This window comes from Pelophylax lessonae, assembly GCF_965119305.1.
Source record: "Pelophylax lessonae genome assembly, chromosome: 2".
Classification (NCBI taxonomy): domain Eukaryota; kingdom Metazoa; phylum Chordata; class Amphibia; order Anura; family Ranidae; genus Pelophylax; species Pelophylax lessonae.
In genome coordinates this window covers 10,033,021-10,055,976 of record NC_138769.1, presented here as the reverse complement: position 1 = coordinate 10,055,976, position 22,956 = coordinate 10,033,021, and the positions used below count along the sequence as shown (strand labels likewise).

The 22,956-nt window shown below is 41.7% G+C and overlaps 1 protein-coding gene across 2 annotated transcripts in view; it reads right to left on the bottom strand.

Annotated features, from left to right (window-relative positions):
* Window positions 1-7,737: 7,737 nt before the first annotated feature.
* LOC309547481 (V-set domain containing T-cell activation inhibitor 1-like) overlaps window positions 7,738-22,956 on the bottom strand; it is a 48,439-nt gene continuing 33,220 nt past the window's right edge. Inside the window, exons 4-6 of one of the 2 annotated variants that reach the window (XM_082247346.1) lie at window positions 19,578-19,910; window positions 8,572-8,850; window positions 7,738-7,978 (exon numbers count right to left, since the gene is read on the bottom strand). In XM_082247346.1, the coding sequence (XP_082103472.1) occupies window positions 7,917-7,978; window positions 8,572-8,850; window positions 19,578-19,910 (674 nt within the window). In that variant the 3' untranslated portion in view covers window positions 7,738-7,916. The remainder of the gene's footprint in view (window positions 7,979-8,571; window positions 8,851-19,577; window positions 19,911-22,956) is intronic. The other variant, XM_082247347.1, reaches the window with a different exon arrangement.

Genomic DNA, 22,956 nt, shown 5'->3' with positions numbered 1-22,956 from the left:
AATGCCTGCAAGAAAAAAAGACAGCTGGTAAGACACTACAAAAAATTATAAGAAAAATGATTTTTTTTTTGGGGTTCTGGACATGCTACAGAGCTGAAACTTGACAGGGACACGTTTTAGACCCCCCAGACACTAAATTCAGAAAATGACATGCCTGCCTAAAAAAATGCCCGCTAAATGCCTGCAAGAAAAAAAGCCAGCCGCAGAGAAGCCGTATTACTGAAAATATAGTATAAATTATGTTTTTTTGGGGTTCTGGACATGCTACAGAGCTGAAACTTGACAGGGACACTTTTTAGACCCCCCAGAAACTAAATCCAGAACATGACATGCCTGCCTAAAAAAAATGCCCGCTAAATGCCTGCAAGAAAAAAAGACAGCTGGTAAGACACTACAAAAAATTATAAGAAATTTTTTTTTTTTGGGGTTCTGGACATGCTACAGAGCTGAAACTTGACAGGGACACTTTTTAGACCCCCCCAGAAACTAAATCCAGAACATGACATGCCTGCCTAAAAAAATGCCCGCTAAATGCCTGCAAGAAAAAAAGACAGCTGGTAAGACACTACAAAAAATTATAAGAAAAATTATTTTTTTTGGGGTTCTGGACATGCTACAGAGCTGAAACTTGACAGGGACACTTTTTAGACCCCCCAGAAACTAAATCCAAAACATGACATGCCTGCCTAAAAAAATGCCCGCTAAATGCCTGCAAGAAAAAAAGACAGCTGGTAAGACACTACAAAAAATTATAAGAAAAATGATTTTTTTTTGGGGGTTCTGGACATGCTACAGAGCTGAAAATTGACAAGGACACTTTTTAGACCCCCCAGAAACTAAATCCAGAACATGACATGCCTGCCTAAAAAAATGCCTGCTAAATGCCTGCAAGAATAAAAGACAGCTGGTAAAGACACTACAAAAAATTAAAAGAAAAATGATTTTTTTAGGGGTTCTGGACATGCTACAGAGCTGAAACTTGACAGGGACACTTTTTAGACCCCCCAGAAACGAAATCCAAAAAATGACATGCCTGCCTAAAAAAATGACCGCTAAATGCCTGCAAGAAAAACGGCCAGGTTGACAGAAGACATATTCATTTTTTAATGAAAATTATGCTCTTTTCTTGTTCACTACCATTTTTTAGCAAAGTTGGATGACAAGTCGGATTACAGGTCGCTTCAATTAAGATAAGGAGGCGACTCCCATTGAAGTATATGGGACAGGTCGGATCACTGGTCGCCTGAAAGTAGTACCGGACCCTTTTCTGAAGTCGGAGCGACCTTAATAGCGGCAATTAAGACGGCACTGATTCAATTACATTGGTTTGGTCATGTCAAGCGACCTGGGGCGACCTGGGGAGACACAAGTCGCCTCGTGAGTCGCCCTAGTGTGAATGGGGGCTAAAAAGTATAAACACTATTTACAAATAACATTATTAGAGAAAATTTGAAAAGAAAAAAAAACAAATAACATTATTAACCGCTTGCCGACTGCGCACAGTATATTTACTGCGGCAGTCGGCCCCGGCCAGGCAGAGTGACGTAGGTCTACGTCGCTCGCCTGTCACTCCTTCCAGAGCCAATAGCGGGCGGGCGCGCGCCCGCTGAGGCGCGCGCCCGCCTCGGCTCGTTCACGGAGGAGTGCGGGAGTGTGACTGGCGGACCCGATGTCCGCCGGTCACACTACGATCGCCGCTACAGCGGGAGAAAGACAGAGCGGCTTGTGTAAACAAGCCACCTGTCAGTTCTCCCTGTGTAAAAGTGAAGATCAAACAGTTCTACTATGTAGAACTGTTGATCTTTGTTTTTACACTAGTAGACCTGTCCCTACACAGTTAGAATCACGCCCCTAGGACACACTTAACCCCTCCCTGTCCAATACTGTTAACCCCTTCCCTGCCAGTGTCATTTTTGCAGTAACAGTGCATATATATAGCACTGATTACTGCAGTAATGTCACTGGTACCCCCAAAAGTGTAAAAAATGTCAGTCAAGGGTCCGATCTGTCCGCCGCAATGTCGCAGTACCGCAAAAAAAATCGCAGATCGCCGCCATTACTCGTTAAAAAAAAAAACACCAAAAATGACAAAAATCTTTCCCTTTGTTAGTAAACGCGATAACTTTTGCGCAAACCAATCAAAATACGCTTTTTGCGATTTTTTTTACCAAACATAGGTAGCGTAAAACAAATTGGCCGAAAATTTTAAAAAATTTTGATTTTTACATTTTTTTTTGGGGGAATTTCATATAAAAAAAGTGAAAAATATTGTTGTTTTTGCAAAAATTACGCTCTTTTTTTGTTTATAGTGCGTGATCAAAAAATCGCACAGGTGATCAAATACCACCAAAAGAAAGCTCTGTTTGTGGGAAAAAAAGGACGTGAAATTCGTTTAGGTACAGCGTCGCACGACCGCGCGATTGTCCGTTAAAGTCACGCAGTAAAAAATCGCAAAATAACCCCTGGTCTTTTAGCAGGAAAATCCTCCGGTGGTAAAGTGGTTAAATATAAAACAAAAAGTACAAAATTCTGGAAAAAAAACAGCTTTTTTATTAGTATAAAATTCTTGGAAAAAAAAAATAAATATTGCATTTGTATCAGTACAAAATTCTCAGAAAATAAAATTGCATTTTATTTTGACAGATTTTATGAACAACTGTAGAAATGTGACTGCAGAAAAATACCACGGGGTGTGTTTATAAAACAAATGTACAAAACTGCATTTTTATAAGAATTATTCTTACAAAATTATTTTGTAAGAATAAATGTCTGGTCTCATGCTAATGCCAATACAGTCCGCTTTTGGCAGAAGTGGGGTTCTGCAGTTTTTTCTATCTTTATACATTTTTGGATGTGGCATAAATAGAGGTTGCTTTGGTATATTCAAAAAGTAAACTCGTACCATAGAAATGTATGGCTTCACAAATGTTTTTTTTTTTTTTTAAGAGTAGACAGTACATTGTAACAAAAATTTCAGTTAAAAATACAAATAATCCATATATATTTGGACACAGGCACAGTTTTAGTTGTTTTTTTTTTTTTTTTTTTTTTCAGGCATTTACCAAAACATATTCAAGCTATAGTTATATAATGGGTATGGGCTGAAAGTGCCTGCTCTCAGGTTTAATTTGAGGGTATGTACATCCAAATCGGAGGAAGGGTTTTGGAATTACAGTTCATAAGAATAGCCACCCCCCCCTTTTTTCAAGGGACCACAACTAATTGGACAATTGAAAGAAAAATGGAAAAGTGTATCAAATACTTACCGTAATTTTCCTTTCCTGTGGCCAATACATGGCAGCATACACATGATGTAGCTCCGCCCCTATTTCCACCCACAGGACCTGTTTAAATCTATAAAAGCGTGACTGAGAGCAATCTCCTCATTCTTCGTATTAAGCATAAAGATCAGAGGGAGGGACCGTATGCTGCCGTGTATTGGCGTCAGGAAAGGAAAATTACAGTAAGTATTTGATACAATTTTCCATTTTCCTGAGGCCAACATGGCAGCATACACATAATAAATGATGAGCTTTGAAAGGGAGGGTTTAATGTTGCAAACTCAGTCTTTATTTAGACATAGATGCCTGAATAGTTTTTCTCCCAAACTCTACTGTAGTGAGAGCTGCCGGATCCACCCTGTAGTGCTTTAGGAACGTGTGGTGGGAAGACTAGCTCACTACATTTTGTCTGCCCGTGTCTAGTTGACCCAGATGACCAGAAGATTACGTCAAAGTGTCATGGATCAACCCTAAGTAGGGTCGGGACCTGTTGACTTTCAAATTCTTGGTCTCCGGCCAGCTGCCTGAAGCAGTGCCTGCAGACTAGTTTTCCCGACATCGGGTCATCTGTGCATGACCAGCAGTTGCCTTCTGGGCATTGCACCCTTTGCGGCGATGCGGTATGTTTTCTCTTTTGAGAACCTTTGCGTCCTCTTAATTGAGATCTGCCAGGACTTGAGGGATTACTTTCTGCGCTTGATGATCCAGGGATTTTCGGGACCTCCTAAAGCGGGATAGCGAGCAGCTGGGGTTACAATAGACCAAAAGGGCATGCTCGTCAAGACATAGGGCGCTCTTTTTTCCCGCATCTTCCTACTTACCCGATGGTGGCTCTTTCCGGATATGGTGGTGGTCTTGTGTGTGTGGCAGTAAGCTCATCTTGGTTGAAATACCGAAAGGTGCAGGGGGGGCTGCATGGTCATAGGAAGAGGAAAGTAAAGAGGGGAAGGAAACTAAAACCTCTATAGACATATACTTAAAGACATACCTATATATCCCCCTAGATGCGTCTATATACATACCCATGTACAAGACACATTAATACGCATACTGAACCCCCCACGCAGCCACACATAGATAGAGATATCTATCTAACAGCCCTACTCTATCCCAGCATTTTATATATACACCGTTCCTTTAACAATATATAAACTATATAAACATTTCATAAAAGGAAATAGAATGCCATATTTTTTTAAACACTATGCAGTCAATATAATGAAAAAATTTGCATTTAGAACCAACTCATAACCTAGGAAATAAATAGGAACGAGAGAGAGAGAGCAAAGAGAGAAAGAGATAAAATGCATGCTGCCCCTGCTGCTGTAATCAGACTTCACAACATGGATACCACAAGAGGGAAACCAACTCTACAAAGAGAACTCCTCACCTCAAAAGACCACCAGAAGGGGCTCCCCACCTTTTCGGTGCCTTTAGCAGCCTAAGATGTGGGACTGCGACCTGAGAGAGGCTGAACCCAGACGAACTACGACGTAGTTGGCAGGTAAGAGCATTTCTATTGAGTATAACAGTCTGTAGGTGTTGATCTTTTGAGGACAAAAAGGAGAATGGGGAGATTGCTCTCAGTCCTGTGGGTGGATATATCATGGGGGCGGAGCTATATCATGTGTATGCTGCCATGTTGGCATCAGGAAAGCTGTTTCATGGCCAGGTGTGGACTACTCCTTCGTTATTTCTTCAATAATTAAGCAGGTAAAAGGTCTGGAGTTAATTCTAAGTGTGGTATTTGCATTTGGAATCTATTGCTGTGAACCTCCATCATGCGTTCAAAGGAGCTGTCCATACAAGTGAAACAGGCCCTTGTAAGGGCTCAAGGAATCCATCAGAGATATCGCAGCAACATTAGGAGTGACAAAATCCACAGTCTGGAACATTCCAGGGTCGAAAAGGTTGCAGCCTTTGGTGGAAAACTGGTCCCTGAGTTTGGTAGACTGGTCATTTTAAACTGCTTTCACCTTTCCTTTGAGATCATTCATAGCTAATTCTAATCACCTTTGCACCTTCTTCCATGTTTTTTTTCAATGCTGATTTAAGTTGTTTTTAATTCCTGTTGACTTGTATGGACATAAAATTTGTTCTGAGGAACATTGCTATTGTCACAGACTTAGGAGGCTTTTGGGAGCCAGTAAGCACCCTGTTGCCTACATCAGTCGCAAGTTACTACCCCGGGAGGTGGAGTATGCAGCCGTGAAAAAAGAATGTTTGGCGCTGGTGTGGGCCCTGAAAAAACTTCAGCCATATCTCTATGGACAATCCTTCACGGTGCTCACTGACCACAACCCTTTGATCCTGTTGAATCGAGTGTCTGGAGACAATGGACGCATTTTGAGGTGGAGTCTTGCCCTGCAGCCCTACAACTTTTCTGTGCAGTACAGGCCGGGACGACAAAATGGCAACGCAGATGGACTTTCTCGGCAAACTGACCTGTGACTGTAGTATAGTTCCCAGACATCCCCAAGCTGACCCGTATTGGATCTAGCTGGGACTACTGGATTATGGAACAGGGGGGATGTATTGTCACAGACTTAGGAGGTTTTTGGTAGAGGACTGCAGGCTAGTCTCCTGGCCACTGTCTGTGTGGAGCAATCCTTAATGGTAATCTTATCAACTCAAGCCACCTGTCTTTCACACATTATTAATTAACAAACTATTATCTACTGTGGGTATGTGTTTACACTTATAATAATGTGTGTTGTTCTTTGGGTGCTCGATGCCGGTGGGTCTAACCTGGAATGAGATCTCTGATTGTTCAGGTGGTTAATTGTGTCATCTATTGTTTGCCTGATAGCATTCTGTGCATTCCGCCTAGGCTGATTTAAGTGCTCATTTAATTGGCATGGTAATGATATCATGGTCAGCTAAAGTAAGTGCTAGAGAGGGATTAGCCACGAGTCAGCCCTACCTCCTTATCTAACCATTGTGTGATGTTTTGGGTAAATATTTGACTGGTCACTGACATACTTCTCAAGTGTATAAAAAGGCTGTAAGTTGGTTCAATAAACAGTTCATTCTGGTTGACTCCAAAACTTGTACTGTCGAGTTGTTGGGGTAACTGTAGCCAGATTCACAGGTCTCGTGTTCCAGAGTTTAGGAAGCAGCTTCTTGGCGGAGATACCCAGTCGGGATGTCCAGAGTCCATCACAGTTACTTGGAAAACCGTCCATTTAGTTGATGTTCCTTAACCGCTTGCCGACTGCTCACAGTATATTTACTGCGGCAGTCAGCCCCTCACAGGCAGAGTGACGTAGGTCTACGTCGCTAGCCTGTGAGGCTCTGGGGAGCGAGCGCGCGCCCGCGGAGGCGCGCTCCCGCTCCCGGAAGGTCATGGACCCCCCCGCGCGTGTGACCAGCGGACCCGATGTCCGCCGGTCACTCGGCGATCGGCGGGGGAGAGAGAGAATGTCAGGCAGCTTGTGTAAACAAGCCACCTGTCATTCTCCTCGCTGTAAAGACACTGATCACACGGATCTAGTATGTAGATCCGTTGATCAGTGTCCTTACAGCTCAAGCCACAGCCAATCACAGTAGAAAGCACGCCCCTAGGGACACACACAGCCCCTCCCTCCCAAATAAAGTTAACCCATTCACTACCAGAGTATTTTTACAGTAACAGTGCATATGTATAGCACTGATTACTGTAGAAATGTCACTGGTAACCCCAAAAGTGTCAAAAATGTCAGTCAAGGGTCCGATCTGTCCGCCCCAATGTCGCAGTACCGCAAAAAAAATTGCAGATCGCCGCCATTACACGTTAAAAAAAAAACAACAAAAATGACAAAAATCTTTCCCTTTGTTAGTAAACGCGATAACTTTTGCGCAAACCAATCAAAATACGCTTTTTGCGATTTTTTTTACCAAACATAGGTAGCATAAAACAAATTGGCCGAAAATGTTAAAAAATTTTGATTTTTACATTTTTTTTGGGGGGGAATTTCATATAAAAAAATGTGAAAAATATTGTTATTTTTGCAAAATGTACGCTCTTTTTTTGTTTATAGCGCAAAAAGTAAAAATCGCACGGGTGATCAAATACCACCAAAAGAAAGCTCTGTTTGTGGGAAAAAAAGGATGTCAAATTCGTTTAGGTACAGCGTCGCACGACCGCGCAATTGTCCGTTAAAGTCACGCAGTGCCGAATCGCAAAATACCCCCTGGTCGTTTAGCAGGAAAATCCTCCGGGGCTTAAGTGGTTAAATCTCAAGCCATCGGCTCTCTACCTTGGAAGACAATTTATCAGTACATTGAGTGTTATGTCTATCATTGTCAACAACGTATGGAGTACAGAGCCAGAAACCACTGTTCAAGATTTATTGATGGTTTGGCAAATGTAAGAAATATTTAAATCAGATCATTTTTATTAGAAAAACTTTTACATTACACACAACAGAAAAAGAAAAAGAAAAAGAGTAACATCCAGTACAGTGCACCCCAAATGTAAGAAATATTATCTTCCAGCACAAAATATTATTGAAATTCCATCCCATGGCGCAAAAAAAAATTGACAATGGAGCTAGCATCACAGGACAAGAGAGACCTATTCTTCTGCTATGGCTCCATGACAACTTGAATGCTGCTGGTTTTTGGAATATACTCCAATTTCAGTGTTATGGTGGGTCAGAGTTTGCATCTTTGGTGCTTTGGATGCTTTGGATTTATTTTAACAGAAACTTTTCCATCTGTAACACAAGATGAAATCATACAAGAATTATTCGAGAACCTCTACAGAACACAAACCAGACAGAGCAATGTGTGAAGGAGGTTATTGGGAAAGCTGTAATGAAATACCTTGGAGATTGCAAGACAAAACATCAATCATCGTGATCCCCCTACTCCAGTGGTGTCAAACTCAATCTAACCGTGGGCCGCATCAGCATTGTGATTGCCCTCAAAAGGGCCAGTTGTATCTGTAAGACTATTCAGAGCATCCCCTACCCTTACATAACATGTCAAGAGCCTACCCACCTTCAGAAGTTGAGTCCCCCACCCTCCCTTAAATTACAGTGTACCCCCCTTACATTGTGCTGTTGCTGGAAAAGCAGCTGGAGGCAAATTTACACTGTTATACAAGCTGTACACTCACTACTTTACATTGTAGCAAAGTGTCATTTCTTCAGTGTTGTCACATGAAAAGATAGAATAAAATATTTACAAAAATGTGAGGGGTGTGCTTACTTTTGTGAGATACAGTAAGTTGTACGGGTGGCAAGTGGTTAAAGATGGGGTAACCAGGAAAGGCAAATTAAACTTCAGCTTTAGGTAATGAGAATACCTGATCTCACTATACGGGAGGTTGCATTTAGCGTCCCCTCTCCGACTTGACATAAGTAAGCTTCATTGACTTCGTCATCGTATCTGAGCACGGATTCCACCTTCTTCATCCCATCGGCCTGGTCAGTGATATGATGGATTGCATACTTGGTCAGGTTTGTGTTTTTCAGATCGTACCACCTGACCCATGGGTTCCGAAACATCCCGATGGTGATACATGTCAGACGCTTCTTCCCATCAACATCAGACAGAGTGCCGACCTGGCTTGGCACATATAACCCTAACAAGAAAACACAAATCCCAGAATTATACACACACACACACACACACATATAATATTATATATATATATATATATATATATTAGAGTAAATTAAGGGTTAATAAGGGGTTAACCAACAATTTAATAAAAACCCAAAAATATATACGTTTTTTTTTTTTTTTCTACTTGACAAGGTTGCTCTAAACTGACTTCATTTGCAGACCAAAGTTCATCCCTTTGATCTGTAAATGAATAAACAGAAGGACAGATAAGAAGATATAATGTTTCTTTTTATCTGTCTCTTTCAGCCCTGAGCAATGTTGTTGATAAACATTGCGGGCTGCTTTTTTTTTTTTGACTGCTGTGAGCAGGGAACTTCGCTTTTGAAAAACAAAAGCTGCCTTTTATTTACATGAATCATGAAAATGCTGCATTAACCACTTAAGAACCTCCCACCGTACATATACTGCGGCAGGGTGGCCCTTAAGCAGGAAATCCCGTACATATACCGTGATTTTTCTTTAAAGCTCTGGGGGCACATGCGCACAACCGGAGCCGTGCTCCCGCTGTGATTAGACACAGCAGGAGCCTGTCCGCGGGTCCAGCGTCCGCGATCGCCTCCAGCCTCCCGCGATCGTCAGGGAGACTGACAGAACGGCCGTCTGCCTATGTAAACGAGGCAGGTGGCTCTTCTGTCACAGAGGCAAGCTAAGATGAAATACAGATCTCTTTTTTCCTCTAGCACATCCATCCTCCACACAGTTAGAAAGCACTCCCTAGGAGCACACTTAACCCCCTTGATCACCCCCAGTGTTAACCCCTTCCCTGCCAGTGTCATATATACAGTAACAGTGCAAATTATTTAGCACTGATCACTATATTGGTGTCACTGGTCCCCAAAAAGTGTCACTTTAGTGTCAGATCTATCCGCAGCAATGTCGCAGACCTGCTAAAAATTGCTGATCGCCGCCATTACTAATAAAAACAAATGAATAAAAGTAAGAAGTCCATAAATCTATCCCATAGTTTGTAGACGCGATAACTTTTGCGCAAACCAATCAAAAAATGCCTATTGGGATTTTTTTTTTTTTTTTTACCAAAAATATGTATCAGAATACAAATTGATTTTAAATTTTTTTTTTAATTTTTTTTTTTCTGGGAATGTTATATAGCAGAATGTGAAAAATATTGTTTTTTTTTTTTTTTTCGTTATAAACAAAAAAAGAGCGACAATTCTGAAAAAAAAAAAAAAAAAATCACACAGGTGATCAAATACCACCAAAAGAAAGCTCTATTTGTGGGAATTTTTTTTTACCAAAAATATGTAGCAGAAAACAAATTGGCCTGAAATGTTAAAACATTTTGATTTTTTAATTTTTTTTTGGGGATTTCATATAAAAAAAATGTGAAAAATATTGTTATTTTTTCAAAATTTATGCTCTTTTTTTGTTTATAGCGCAAAAAGTAAAAATCGCACAGGTGATCAAATACCACCAAAAGAAAGCTCTGTTTGTGGGAAAAAAAAAGGATTTCAATTTTATTTGGGTACAGCGTCGCACGACCACGCAATTGTCAGTTAAAGTAACGCAGTGCCGTATCGCAAAATATGGCCTGGTCATTAAGGGGGCAAAACGCTCCCGGGCTGAAGATCGCGTGGGGGTGGAATAACAATCGCAATCTTTTAACGATTAATCGTGCAGCTCTATGTCAGACCAGAAGATCTAAGAGTCCAGAATCTTTTAAAATTCATCTTATTTCACAAGACACTAAATGTATTTTTTAAATGCAACATTAGAAAAAAAATTAAAAGAATTAACACAGATGAAAAAAGTTTAACTTTCAATATTTGGAAAATGAAATAAATAAATACAATTAAATGAATAAAACAACAGAAAAATAATAAATAAGGGGAGAAAGGGGAGCAATGAGATAATTAGGGTTGATTTTTTGTAAAGTAGTGATTAATAAGAGGTTAAATATTTTATTTAACCACTTCCCGCGAATCGGTGAACCCTACGTCGGCTCAGAGAAGTGGTTGTAGCGGGGTGATGGGTGCAGCTATAGAAATCATCCCGGTAACATTTTTTAGAGCCGGAGGTCGGCTTTCAGGTGGTAACGGCCGATGCGGCTCGGGAGCCACTCAGCCGTTATCCCAGTTAGCGAGAGGGGGCGCACGCCCCCCCCCCCCCACCGCCTTCCACGGATCTGCCCAGGTCTCCCGTCCCACCGGCAGACCTGAGCAACCAGCCGGCACCTCCGCCAGCTGGTTGGTGTCCCGATCAAAACCAAATTAGGCTTTGATCGGGTCTCCGGTGTAGTAACCCGGAAGCGGCGTGATAACGTCACGGCCGGGTTACTCGGCGGCTAAAGGCGCCAAATTTAAAAAGCTGTCAGTATTCAACAATGCAGATTTCGGCATTTTGAATACATTGAAGTGCAGTGGAGGAGTTTGGTGTCTTTTAGACCCCTAATCCCTCCATAAAGAGTACCTGTCACTGCCTATTACTGTCACATTTCCCCTGATCCCTCCATAAAGAGTACTTGTCACTGCTATTACTAACACATCCCCCCCCCCCCGATCCCTCCATAAAGAGTACCTGTCACTGCTATTACTGTCACATTCCTCCCAATCCCTCCATAAAGAGTACCTGTCACTGCTATTACTATCACATTCCTCCCCGATCCCTCCATAAAGAGTACCTGTCACTGCTATTACTATCACATTCCCCTGATCCCTCCATAAAGAGTACCTGTCACTGCCTATTACTGTCACATTCCCCCCCGATCCCTCCATAAAGAGTACCTGTCACTGCCTATTACTGTCACATTTCCCCCGATCCCTCCATAAAGAGTACCTGTCACTGCCTATTACTGTCACATTTCCCCCGATCCCTCCATAAAGAGTACCTGTCACTGCCTATTACTGTCACATTTCCCCCGATCCCTCCATAAAGAGTACCTGTCACTCCTATTACTGTCACATTCCCCCCGATCCCTCCATAAAGAGTACCTGTCACTCCTATTACTGTCACATTCCCCCCGATCCCTCCATAAAGAGTACCTGTCACTGCCTATTACTGTCACATTCCCCCCGATCCCTCCATAAAGAGTACCTGTCACTGCCTATTACTGTACTTTTCCCCCCTGATCCCTCCATAAAGAGTACCTGTCACTCCTATTACTGTCACATTCCCCCTGATCCCTCCATAAAGAGTACCTGTCACTGCCTATTACTGTCACATTTCCCCCGATCCCTCCATAAAGAGTACCTGTCACTGCCTATTACTGTCACATTTCCCCCGATCCCTCCATAAAGAGTACCTGTCACTCCTATTACTGTCACATTCCCCCCGATCCCTCCATAAAGAGTACCTGTCACTGCCTATTACTGTCACATTTCCCCCCGATCCCTCCATAAAGAGTACCTGTCACTGCCTATTACTGTCACATTTCCCCCGATCCCTCCATAAAGAGTACCTGTCACTCCTATTACTGTCACATTTCCCCCCGATCCCTCCATAAAGAGTACCTGTCACTGCCTATTACTGTCACATTTCCCCCGATCCCTCCATAAAGAGTACCTGTCACTGCCTATTACTGTCACATTTCCCCCGATCCCTCCATAAAGAGTACCTGTCACTGTCTATTACTGTCACATTTCCCCCGATCCCTCCATAAAGAGTACCTGTCACTGCCTATTACTGTCACATTTCCCCCCGATCCCTCCATAAAGAGTACCTGTCACTGCTATTACTGTCACATTCCCCCTGATCCCTCCATAAAGAGTACCTGTCACTCCTATTACTGTCACAATCCCCCGATCCCTCCATAAAGAGTACCTGTCACTGCCTATTACTGTCACACTCCCCCCCTGATCCCTCCATAAAGAGTACCTGTCACTGCCTATTACTGTCCTTTTCCCGCCTGATCCCTCCATAAAGAGTACATGTCACTCCTATTACTGTCACATTCCCCTGATCCCTCCATAAAGAGTACCTGTCACTGCTATTACTGTCACATCCCCCGATCCCTCCATAAAGAGTACCTGTCACTGCCTATTACTGTCACACTCCCCCCCCTGATCCCTCCATAAAGAATACCTGTCACTCCTATTACTGTCACATCCCCGATCCTTCCATAAAGAGTACCTGTCACTCCTATTACTGTCACATCCCCCCCCATAAAGAGTACCTGTCACTGCTATTACTGTCACATTCCCCCCGATCCCTCCATAAAAAGTACCTGTCACTGCCTATCACTGTCACAAGGGATGTTTACATTGCTTGTGACAGCAATAAAAGTCTATACTGGTATGGACTGGGTAATGTGTTAGGATCTATACTGGCATGGACTGGGTAATTTGCTAGGGTCTATACTGGTATCTACTGGATGATGTGTTAGGATCTATACTGGTATGGACTGGATAATGTGTTAGGATCTATACTGGTATGGACTGGGTAATGTGTTAGGATCTATACTGGTATGGACTGGGTAATGTATTAGGGTCTATACTGGTATGGACTGGGTAGTGTGTTAGGATCTATACTGGTATGGACTGGGTAATGTGTTAGGATCTATACTGGTATGGACTGGGTAATGTGTTAGGAAGGAAAGGATGTCACATTGTTTGATGGAAATGAAAATTATCTACCTACAGAGGGCTGAATTCAAAGACACCCCCAAAATCAAAGTGAAAAAATGATGCAGCAGGCGAGTCCATTTTGCTGAAATTTCATTGCAGTAACTCAGAATGGTCCTCAGTAGTTTGTGTGGCCCCCACATGCTTGTATGCATACCATCGGGACATGCTCCTAATGAGACGATGGATGGTGCCCTGGGGTTTTTCCTCCCAGATCTGGACCAGGGCATCACTGAGCTCCTGAACAGACTGAGGTGCAACTTGGCGGCCTCAGATGTCCGAAACATAATGTCCCAGAGGTGTTCTATTGGATTTAGGTCAGGCAAGTGTGGGGGCCATTCAGTGGTAGCAATTCCTTCATCCTCCAGGAACTTTCTGCATACTCTCACCACATGAGGCCGGGCATTGTTGTGCACCAGGAGGAACCCAGGACCCATTGCACCAGCGTAAGGTCTGACAATGGGTTCAAGCATTCCATCCCAATTCCAAATGGCAGTCAGGGTGCCATTGTCTAGCCTGTAGAGGTGTGTGCGTCCCTCCGTGGATTTTCCTCCCCAGACCATCACTTACCCACCGCCAGTCAGGCTGAACGATGTTCCAGGCAGCATAACGTTCTCCACGGCTTCTCCAGACTCTTTCACGTCTGTCACATGTGCTCAGGGTGAACCTCCTCTCATCTGTGAAAAGCACAGGGCACCAGTGGTGGAGCTGCCAATTCTGGTGTTCAATGGAAAATGCCAATCAAGCTCCACAGTGCAGGGCAGTGAGCGCAGGGCCCACTAGAGGACGTTGGGCCCTCAGGCCACCCTCTTGAAGTCTGTTTCTGATTGTTTGGTCAGAGACATTCCCACCAGTGGCCTGCTGGAGGTCATTTTGTAGGGCTCTGGCAGAGCTCATCTTGTTCCTCCTTGCACAAAGGAGCAGATACCGGTCCTCCTGATGGGTTAAGGACCCTCTATGTCCCCGTCCACCTCTCCTAGAGTAACTGCCTGTCTCCTGGAATCTCCTCCATGCTCCTGAGACTGTGCTGGGAGACACAGCAAACCTTCTGGCAATGGGACGTATTGATGTGAAATCCTGGAGGAGTTGGACTGCCTGTGCAACCTCTATAGGGTCCAGGTATGGCCTCATACTACCAGTAGTGACACTGACCCCAGCCAAATGCAAAACTAGTGAAAAACAGTCAGAAAAGATGAGTAGGAAAAAAATGTCAGTGGCCTCCACCTGTAAAACCATTCCTGTTTTGGAGGTCGTCCCATTGCTGCCCATCTAGTGCACATGTTGTTAATTTAATTAACACCAAAACAGCTGAAACTGATTAACAACCCCCTCTGCTACTTAACTGACCAGATCAATATCCCAGGAGTTTCATTGACTTGATGCTATACTCTGATTAAAAATTGTTCCTTTATTTTATTTTTTTATTTTTTGAGCAGTATATATCTAATAAAAATAAAACATGAAAAATTGCAAAAACCTCCAACATAACATGACAACATTGTCAAAACCAGAGAAGAAAGCAGCTGCAGACAATCACACAAACCGCACATCCACCACACACTCCTCCAATCCGATGGGTAAATCATAGAGGCACCTAGTGCAAGGGGCTGCAGGTGCAGTATAATGAGGGGTTTTTTATTTTTTTATTACAAACTTTTATTGAAATAAAAATAACTTGTAATAAAAAAGATTGTATAGCGTGATAAGAAATGGACAATAGAGTAAAACATTTCAAATAATAAGAAAAACATTATATGTAAAATGTAAAAAAGCAATCTTTGGTACGTTCATACTTGTTATATCATTAGGTTATAACAGACGTATCCATTTGTTTAAAATATGGATATCAATTGCACAATATAAAACAATAAGAGAAAAAAAAAAAAGAAAAAAAAAAGGAGGAAGTAATGGGTAAGAATGCTTCATTAACCCCTTGCCTACAGAGCACTTTCACCCCCTTCCTGCCCAGGCCAATTTTCAGCTTTCAGCGCTCTCACACTTTGAATGACAATTGCACGGTCATGCTACACTGTACCCATATGACATTTTTATCATTTTTTTTTCACACAAGTAGATCTTTCTTTTGGTGGTATTTAATCACCTCTGGGTTTTTTATTTCTTACAAAAATAAAAGAAAAAAGACAGAAAATTTAGAAAAAACAAAAGTTTTTCTTATTTTCTGTCAGTAAATTTTGAAAATAAATAATTTTTCTCCTTCACTGATGTGGGCTGATGAGGCGGCACTGATAGGCTGCACTGATGGGCACTGATAGGCTGCACTAATGGGCACTGATGAGGAGGTACTAATATGAGGAGGTACTAATATGCCGCACTGATGGGAACTGATAGGCGGCACTGATGAGCACTGATAGGCGGCACTGAGAGGTGGCACTGATTGGCACTGACGGGCAGCACTGATGGGCACTGACAGGTGGCACTGATGGACACTGACGGGCAGCACTGATGGGCACTGACAGGTGGCACTGATGAGCACTTATGGGCGGCACTGATGAGCACTGATAGGCGGCACTTATAGACACTGATGGGCAGCACCATCTGTGCCCACAATCAGTGCCCATAGTGCTGCCAGTCAGTGCCAGTCAGTGCCTAGATGAGCAGGTACTGATGGGCACTGACTGGCAGCACTATGGGCACTGATTGTGGGCACTGTTGGCAGGCACTGTGGGCACTCATGGTGGGCAGTAATTGGCAGTTTATTTACATTATGTGTAATCAGGGCACTGATTACTTGTCCTGGACTTCCCTTTCAGGAGGAGCCGCTGATCGGCTCTCCTCGCCACACACTCTGACAGTGTGAGGCGAGGAGAGCCAATAAACGGCACTTCCTCATTTACATGTGACCGGCTGTGATTGGACACAGCTGATCACATGGGTAAAGAGCCACTTCATTGACTCTTTACCGAGATCGGGGTCACGCCGTGTCCTAGCAACACGGCGCGGTCACAATCGCCGCTCCGTGCGCCCCCCGGGGGCACGCATACGAGGGTGTTCTGGTGCGCCGTCATATGACAGAGTCCCAGAACAATAGCTACACCGCTCCGCCGTCATTTGATGGTGGGCGGGTAGCAAGTGGCTAAACAAAACTAGGGTGTAATATCACAAGCCCCTCCCCCCACAGTTAGAAAACACTCCCCCTAGGCTCACACTTAACCCTTTGATCACCACTGTGTTAACCCCTTCCCTGGCAGTGTCATTATTACAGTAACAGAGCATATGTATAGCACTGATTACTGTAGTAATGTCACTGGTCCCCCCAAAAGTGTCAAAAATGTCAGTTAAGGGTCCGATCTGTCCGCCGCAATGTCCAAGTCCTGCTAAAAATCGAGATCACCGCCATTACTAGTAAAAAAAAAACAAAAAAAAAAATGACATAAATCTTTCCCGTAGTTTGTAGACGCGATAACTTTTGCGCAAACCAATCAAAATACGCTTAATGCAATTTTTTTTTTTTTACCAAAAATGTGTAGCAGAAAACAAATTGGCCTAAAATGATGAAAACATTTGATTTTTACATTTTTTTATGGGAATGTTATATATCAGAATGTGATAATGAAAATCGCACAGGTGATCAAATACCACCAAAAGAAAGCTCTGTTTGTGGGGAAAAAAGGCCATCAATTTTATTTGGGTACAGCGTCGCACGACTGCGTAATTGTCCATTAAAATAAGGCAGTGGCGAATCGCAAAAAATGTCCTGGTCATTAAGGGGGCAAATCCTTCCAGTCCAGAAGTGGTTGAATAGGATAATTAGTAATTGCACCTACTTTTAAACAGTAGGTGTCCTCAGCGTGCACTTAAAGGGTAACTCCCCTTTAGTGTGGATAATATCAGCAAATAAAGAAAAAGCAATATAGCGTATACAGTATACACAAATCATATTGTAACTGAATGTTAAAAAAAATTGCTTTTCCCTTTCCATCTGCAGCCGTTGTAATTTTCTGAAAATGCAATATAATTTGACTAGTTAATGAATTTAACCCCTTTATGCCCATTCTATAGCTGAAAGACAGCTACAGCGCGGGCCTAAATTGCTGGGGGGGGGGGGGGGTTCCATTTACGCCCTCCCAAGCATGAGCTGCCTGCACAATCTCTGTGGGGCACGTGTGGCTCGCTCTGTGATCAGTGAGTCCATGAGACTCGGTCCCTTACCATGTGATCAGCTGTCAGCCAATGACAGCTGATCATATGATGTAAACAGAGCCAGTAACCATCTTTTTTTCCTCACGTTAACAGTGTGAGGAGAAAAAAAAAAGCCAATCGCCAGCTGCTGTCAGAGGGACATCGGTCCCGAAGAGGAAGAGCCACTGCTGCCGCATGTGTGCCCAGTAGTGCCACCTACCCATGCCCACCAGTGCCCCATCATCAGTGATGCCTATCAGTGCCACCCCTCAGTGCCCACCAGTGATGCCTTATCAGTGCCCACCAGTGCTGCCTTATTCGTGCCCATCAGTTCAGCCTTCTCAGTGCTGCCTTATCCGTGACCATCAGTGCCCATCAGTGCCACCTTATCAGTGCCCACCAGTGCCACATTATCAGTGTCCACCAGTGCCACATTATCAGTGCCGCCTTATCAGTGCCCACCAGTGCCACCTTATCAGTGCCCACCAGTGCCGCCTTAGTGCCCATCAGTGTAGCCTTATCACTGCCCATCAGTGTAGCCTTATCACTGCCCATCAGTGCCTCCTTATCAGTGCCCACCAGTGCCGCCTTATCAGTGCCCATCAGTGCAACCTTATCAGTGCCTATATGTGCTGCCTTATCAGTGCCCATGAGTGCAGCCTATCAGTGCCACCTTATCACTGCCCATCAGTGCTGCCTTATCAGTGCCCATCAGTGCTGCCTTATCAGTGCCCATCAGTGCAGCCTCATCAGTGCCCATCAGTGCAGCCTTATCAGTGCCCATAAGTGCAGCCTTATCAGTGCCCACCAGTGCCGCCTTATCCGTGCCCATCAGTGCCTATCAGTGCAGCCTCATCAGCGCACATCAACGAAGAAGAAAAATTACCTGTTTGCAAAATTTTAAAATTTATATTATAAAAACTTTTTTTTTTTTCAAAACTTTCAGTCTTTTTTTGTTTGTTCAGCAAAAAATGAAAAACCCCAGCAGTGAATAAATATCACCAAAATAAAGCTCTAATTGTTTGAAAAAAATGATAAAAATTCAATTTGGGTGCAGCGTTGCATGACCGCACAATTGTCATTCAAAGTGCGACACTTTTTGTTCTATCCCATGTTTATAGGCTGATGTCCTCATGCTAGGTGTCTGTTAATGGTCTCCCCCTTATCCTGAACGCCCCCTGATGTACTTATAATGTATGTCCATTGTCCGGTCAGTTGATGAGATGGAAGCCCTGAAGAAGCGGTCCATACTGTGAAACATGTAGGCAACCTCTACGTTAAACCTGACTGTCCTGATTTTATATGCATGGGCCTGTATTTTCCCTATGGATGTCATGTCCTTTTTTTTTAAACATCTTTTGTAATAAAAAAATTTATTTTATATGAAAAAGTTAAAGAGTTAAAGAGTTCCATAGGATTGGAGAGGCCCTGGAAAAGTCCTGGAGGCGAGCATGGGAGGAGGTGACGAGGGGGCCAGAGAGCAGGAGGTCCTGGGAGGAACGAAGAGAGCGATTAGGTTGGTATTTTGAGACGAGGCTACTGATGTAGCTGGGGGCTAAGCTGTGGATTGCTTTGTAAGATGTTGTAAGTATTTTGAATTTATTTATTTATTTTTTGGAGGCACTGCTGAGATTTTGAATTTATTTAGATGGGTGAACAGAAGACAGTGGAGGGATTGACAAAGAGGAGCAGCGGACACTGAGCGATTGGTAAGGTAGATGAGTCTAGCGGCAGCATTCATGATGGATTGAAAGGGGAGGGGCCTATGTAGAGGTAAGCCAATGAGGAGGGAATTGAAGTAGTCGAGGCGCGAGATGACCAGGGAGTGAACTAGAAGCTTTGTTGTGTCTTTGGTTAGAAAGGGGCATATTTTGGAGATGTTGCGGAGGCTGAGGCGGCAAGATTTGGACAGCGATTGGATAAACCATAAAGAAATGTAACTTTGTCATATAGAATCACAACTTACCTTTTATAGATAGTTTTACCTTCTGTCGGCCTCTGTTCCTAGCATTAGCAGCGAGACAAGAATAAGTCCCCACATCAGCGAATGTGACTCCTCTGAGCGTCAGCCCCAGGTCTCCTCGTTGAAAATCTGTGGACAGTTCCGTACGTCCTTTGTACCGAGAATCCTGGTCCAGGTGATGTTCCCGGCCCATCCTGAATGAGTGGATGCATGACTCGTTATTTTCTTCTACCTTCTTCCAGACCAACGTCAACATCTCAAGTCCTTCTATAAAGGGAAATGAGCATGGTAGCTGGGCAGTGCCATATAGAAACGCGCTTACGTCATATGTGACATCTGTAGGACAAAAAAAAACAACATTACCCAAAATTTACCAGATCTGTGCCGTTCGTAGGTCTTAGGGGCAGCCAAGCTCTGTGTGCTAAAAAGATAGGAAGTTAAACTTGCCTTCAGACATAACACTGATCAATGAACATATCTTTTCAATAAAGCCCAACTACAGTCACACACGTCCCCCTTCTATACTTAACCACTTCACCACCGGAGGATTTTCCTGCTTTACGTCCAGGCCAGTTTTTGCAACTTGGCACTGCGCGAGTTTAACTGACAATTGCGCGGTCATTCAACGTCGTACCCAAACTAAATTGACGTCCTTTTTTTCCCACAAACAGAGCTTTCTTTTGGTGGCATTTGATCACCTCTGCGCTTTTAATTTTTTGCGATATTAATAAAAAAAGGGTGAAAATTTCGCGAAAAAATTGGCATTTTCTACTTTTACAGTTAAAAAATATCCAATATATTCAATTTTTGGCATATATTTAGGCCAAAATGTATTTAGCTCCATGTCTTTGACAAAAAAATTCTCAATGAGCGTATTTTTAACCACTTTAAGACCGGAAGATTTTACCTCATTCCTGACCAGGCTATGTTTTGCGATTCGGCACTGCGTTACTTTAACGGACAATTGCGCGATTGTGCGACGCTGTATCCAAATTAAATGTATGTCCTTTTTTTCCCCACAAATAGAGCTTTCTTTTGGTGGTATTTTATCACCTGTGCGATTTTTATTTTTTGCGCTATAAACAAAAAAAGAGCGACAGTTTTGAAAAATATAACAATATTTTTCACATTTTTTATATGAAATTCTCAAAAAAAATGTAAAAATATAAATTTCGAAAAAATAACAATATTTTTCACATTTTTTTAATATGAAATTCTCAAAAAAAATTTAAAAATCTAAATTTTGAAAAAATAACATTTTTTAAATTTTTTATATGAAATTCTCAAAAAAATGTAAAAATCTAAATTTTGAAAAAATAACAATATTTTTCAAATTTTTTTAATATGAAATTCTCAAAAAAATGTAAAAATCAATTTTGAAAAAATAATATTTTTCACGTTTTTTTATATGAAATTCTCAAAAAAAAATGTAAAAATTAAAATTTTGAAAAAATAAAATTTTTCACATTTTTTTATATGAAATTCTCAAAAAAAATGTAAAAATCAAAATTATGAAAAAATAACAATATTTTACACATTTCTTTATAATGGAATTCTCAATAAAAATGTAAAAATCAAAATTTCAAAAAAATAACAATATTTTTCACATATTTTTATATGAAATTCTCAAAAAAATGTAAAAATCAAAATTTTGAAAAAATAACAATATTTTTCACATTTTTATATGAAATTCTCAAAAAAAATGTAAAAATCAAAATTTTGAAAAAATAACAATATTTTTCACATTTTTTTAATATGAAATTTATGAAATTCTCAAAAAAATGTAAAAATCAAAATTTTGAAAAAATAATATTTTCACGTTTTTTTTTATATGAAATTCTCAACAAAAAAAAATGTAAAAATCAAAATTTTGAAAAAATAACAATATTTTTCACATTTTTTTTGCTTTGTCCAGGAGGGGCTGACCGCCGCAGTATATGTACTTGTGGCGGTCGGCAAGTGGTTAAAGCCTAACTACAACCACACATGTCCCCTTTCTATACTTAACCACTTGCCTACAGTGCACTTTCACCCCCTTCCTGCCCAGACCGATTTTCAGCTTTCAGCACTCTCACACTTTGACTGAGAATTACTCAGTCATGCAACACTGTACCCATACAAAAATTGTGTCCTTTTTTTCACACAAATAGAGCTTTCTTTTGATGGTATTTGATCAATACTGGGTTTTTTATTTTTTGTGCTATAAATAAAAAAAGACTGAAAATATCGTGAAAAAACGCATTTTTCTTTGTTTCTGTCATAAAATTTTGCAAATTAGTCATTTTTCTTCACAAATTTTGGCCAAAATTTATACTGCTACTTATCTTTGGTAAAAATAACCTAAGTAAGTTTATATTATTTGGTCTTTGTGAAAGTTATAGAGTCCACAAGCTATGGTGCGAATCATTGAAAATTGATCACACTTGCTCACACCTGATGTACTGAAGGCCTATCTCATTTCTTGAGACACTAAAAAGTCAGGAAAGTACAAATACCCCCCAAATGACCCCTTTTTGGAAAGTAGACATTCCAAGGTATTTAATAAGGGGCATGGTGAGTTTTTTGAAGTTGTAATTTTTTCCCACAATGCTTTGCAAAATGAAGATTTTTTTTTTTTTTTTTACAAATTGCCATATTAACAGGTTATTTCTCTCACACAGCACATGTATACTTGCAACTACACCCCCAAAACACATTCTACTACTCCTCCTGAGTATGGCGATACCACATATGTGAGACTTTTTCACAGCCTGGCCACATACAGAGGCCTAACATTCAAGTAGCCCCGTCCGGCATTCTAGGAGCACAAATTACACATATAATTTCCTGACAACCTATCGCACTTTTGAAGGCCCTGGAGCACCAGGACAATGGAAACCCCCATACAATGACCCCATTTTGGAAAGCAAACAGCCCAACGTATAATTTTTGAGGCATAATGAGTCTTTTGAATATGTCATTTTTTTCCACAAGTTTTTGGAAAATGTGGAAAGAAAATGAAAACACATTTTTTTTTACACAAAGCTGTCTATTTATGCAATATTTCTAACACATAGCATGTACATAGCAAAAATTGCACACCAAAATACATTCTGCTATTCCTCCTGAGTATGGCGATACCACATGTGTGAGACTTTTTCACAGCCTGGCCACATACAGAGGCCAAACATCCAAGTAGCGCTTTACACAAAGTTGTCCATTTATCCACTTTAAGACTGGGCCTATTTTTGACCCTTGGTGTTTATAAGCTAAAATCATTTTTTTTGCTAGAAAATTACTTGGAACCCCCAAACATTATATATTTTTTTTTAGCAGAGACCCTAGAGAATAAAATGGAGATCGTTGCAATATTTTTTATCACATCATATTTGCGCAGCAGTCT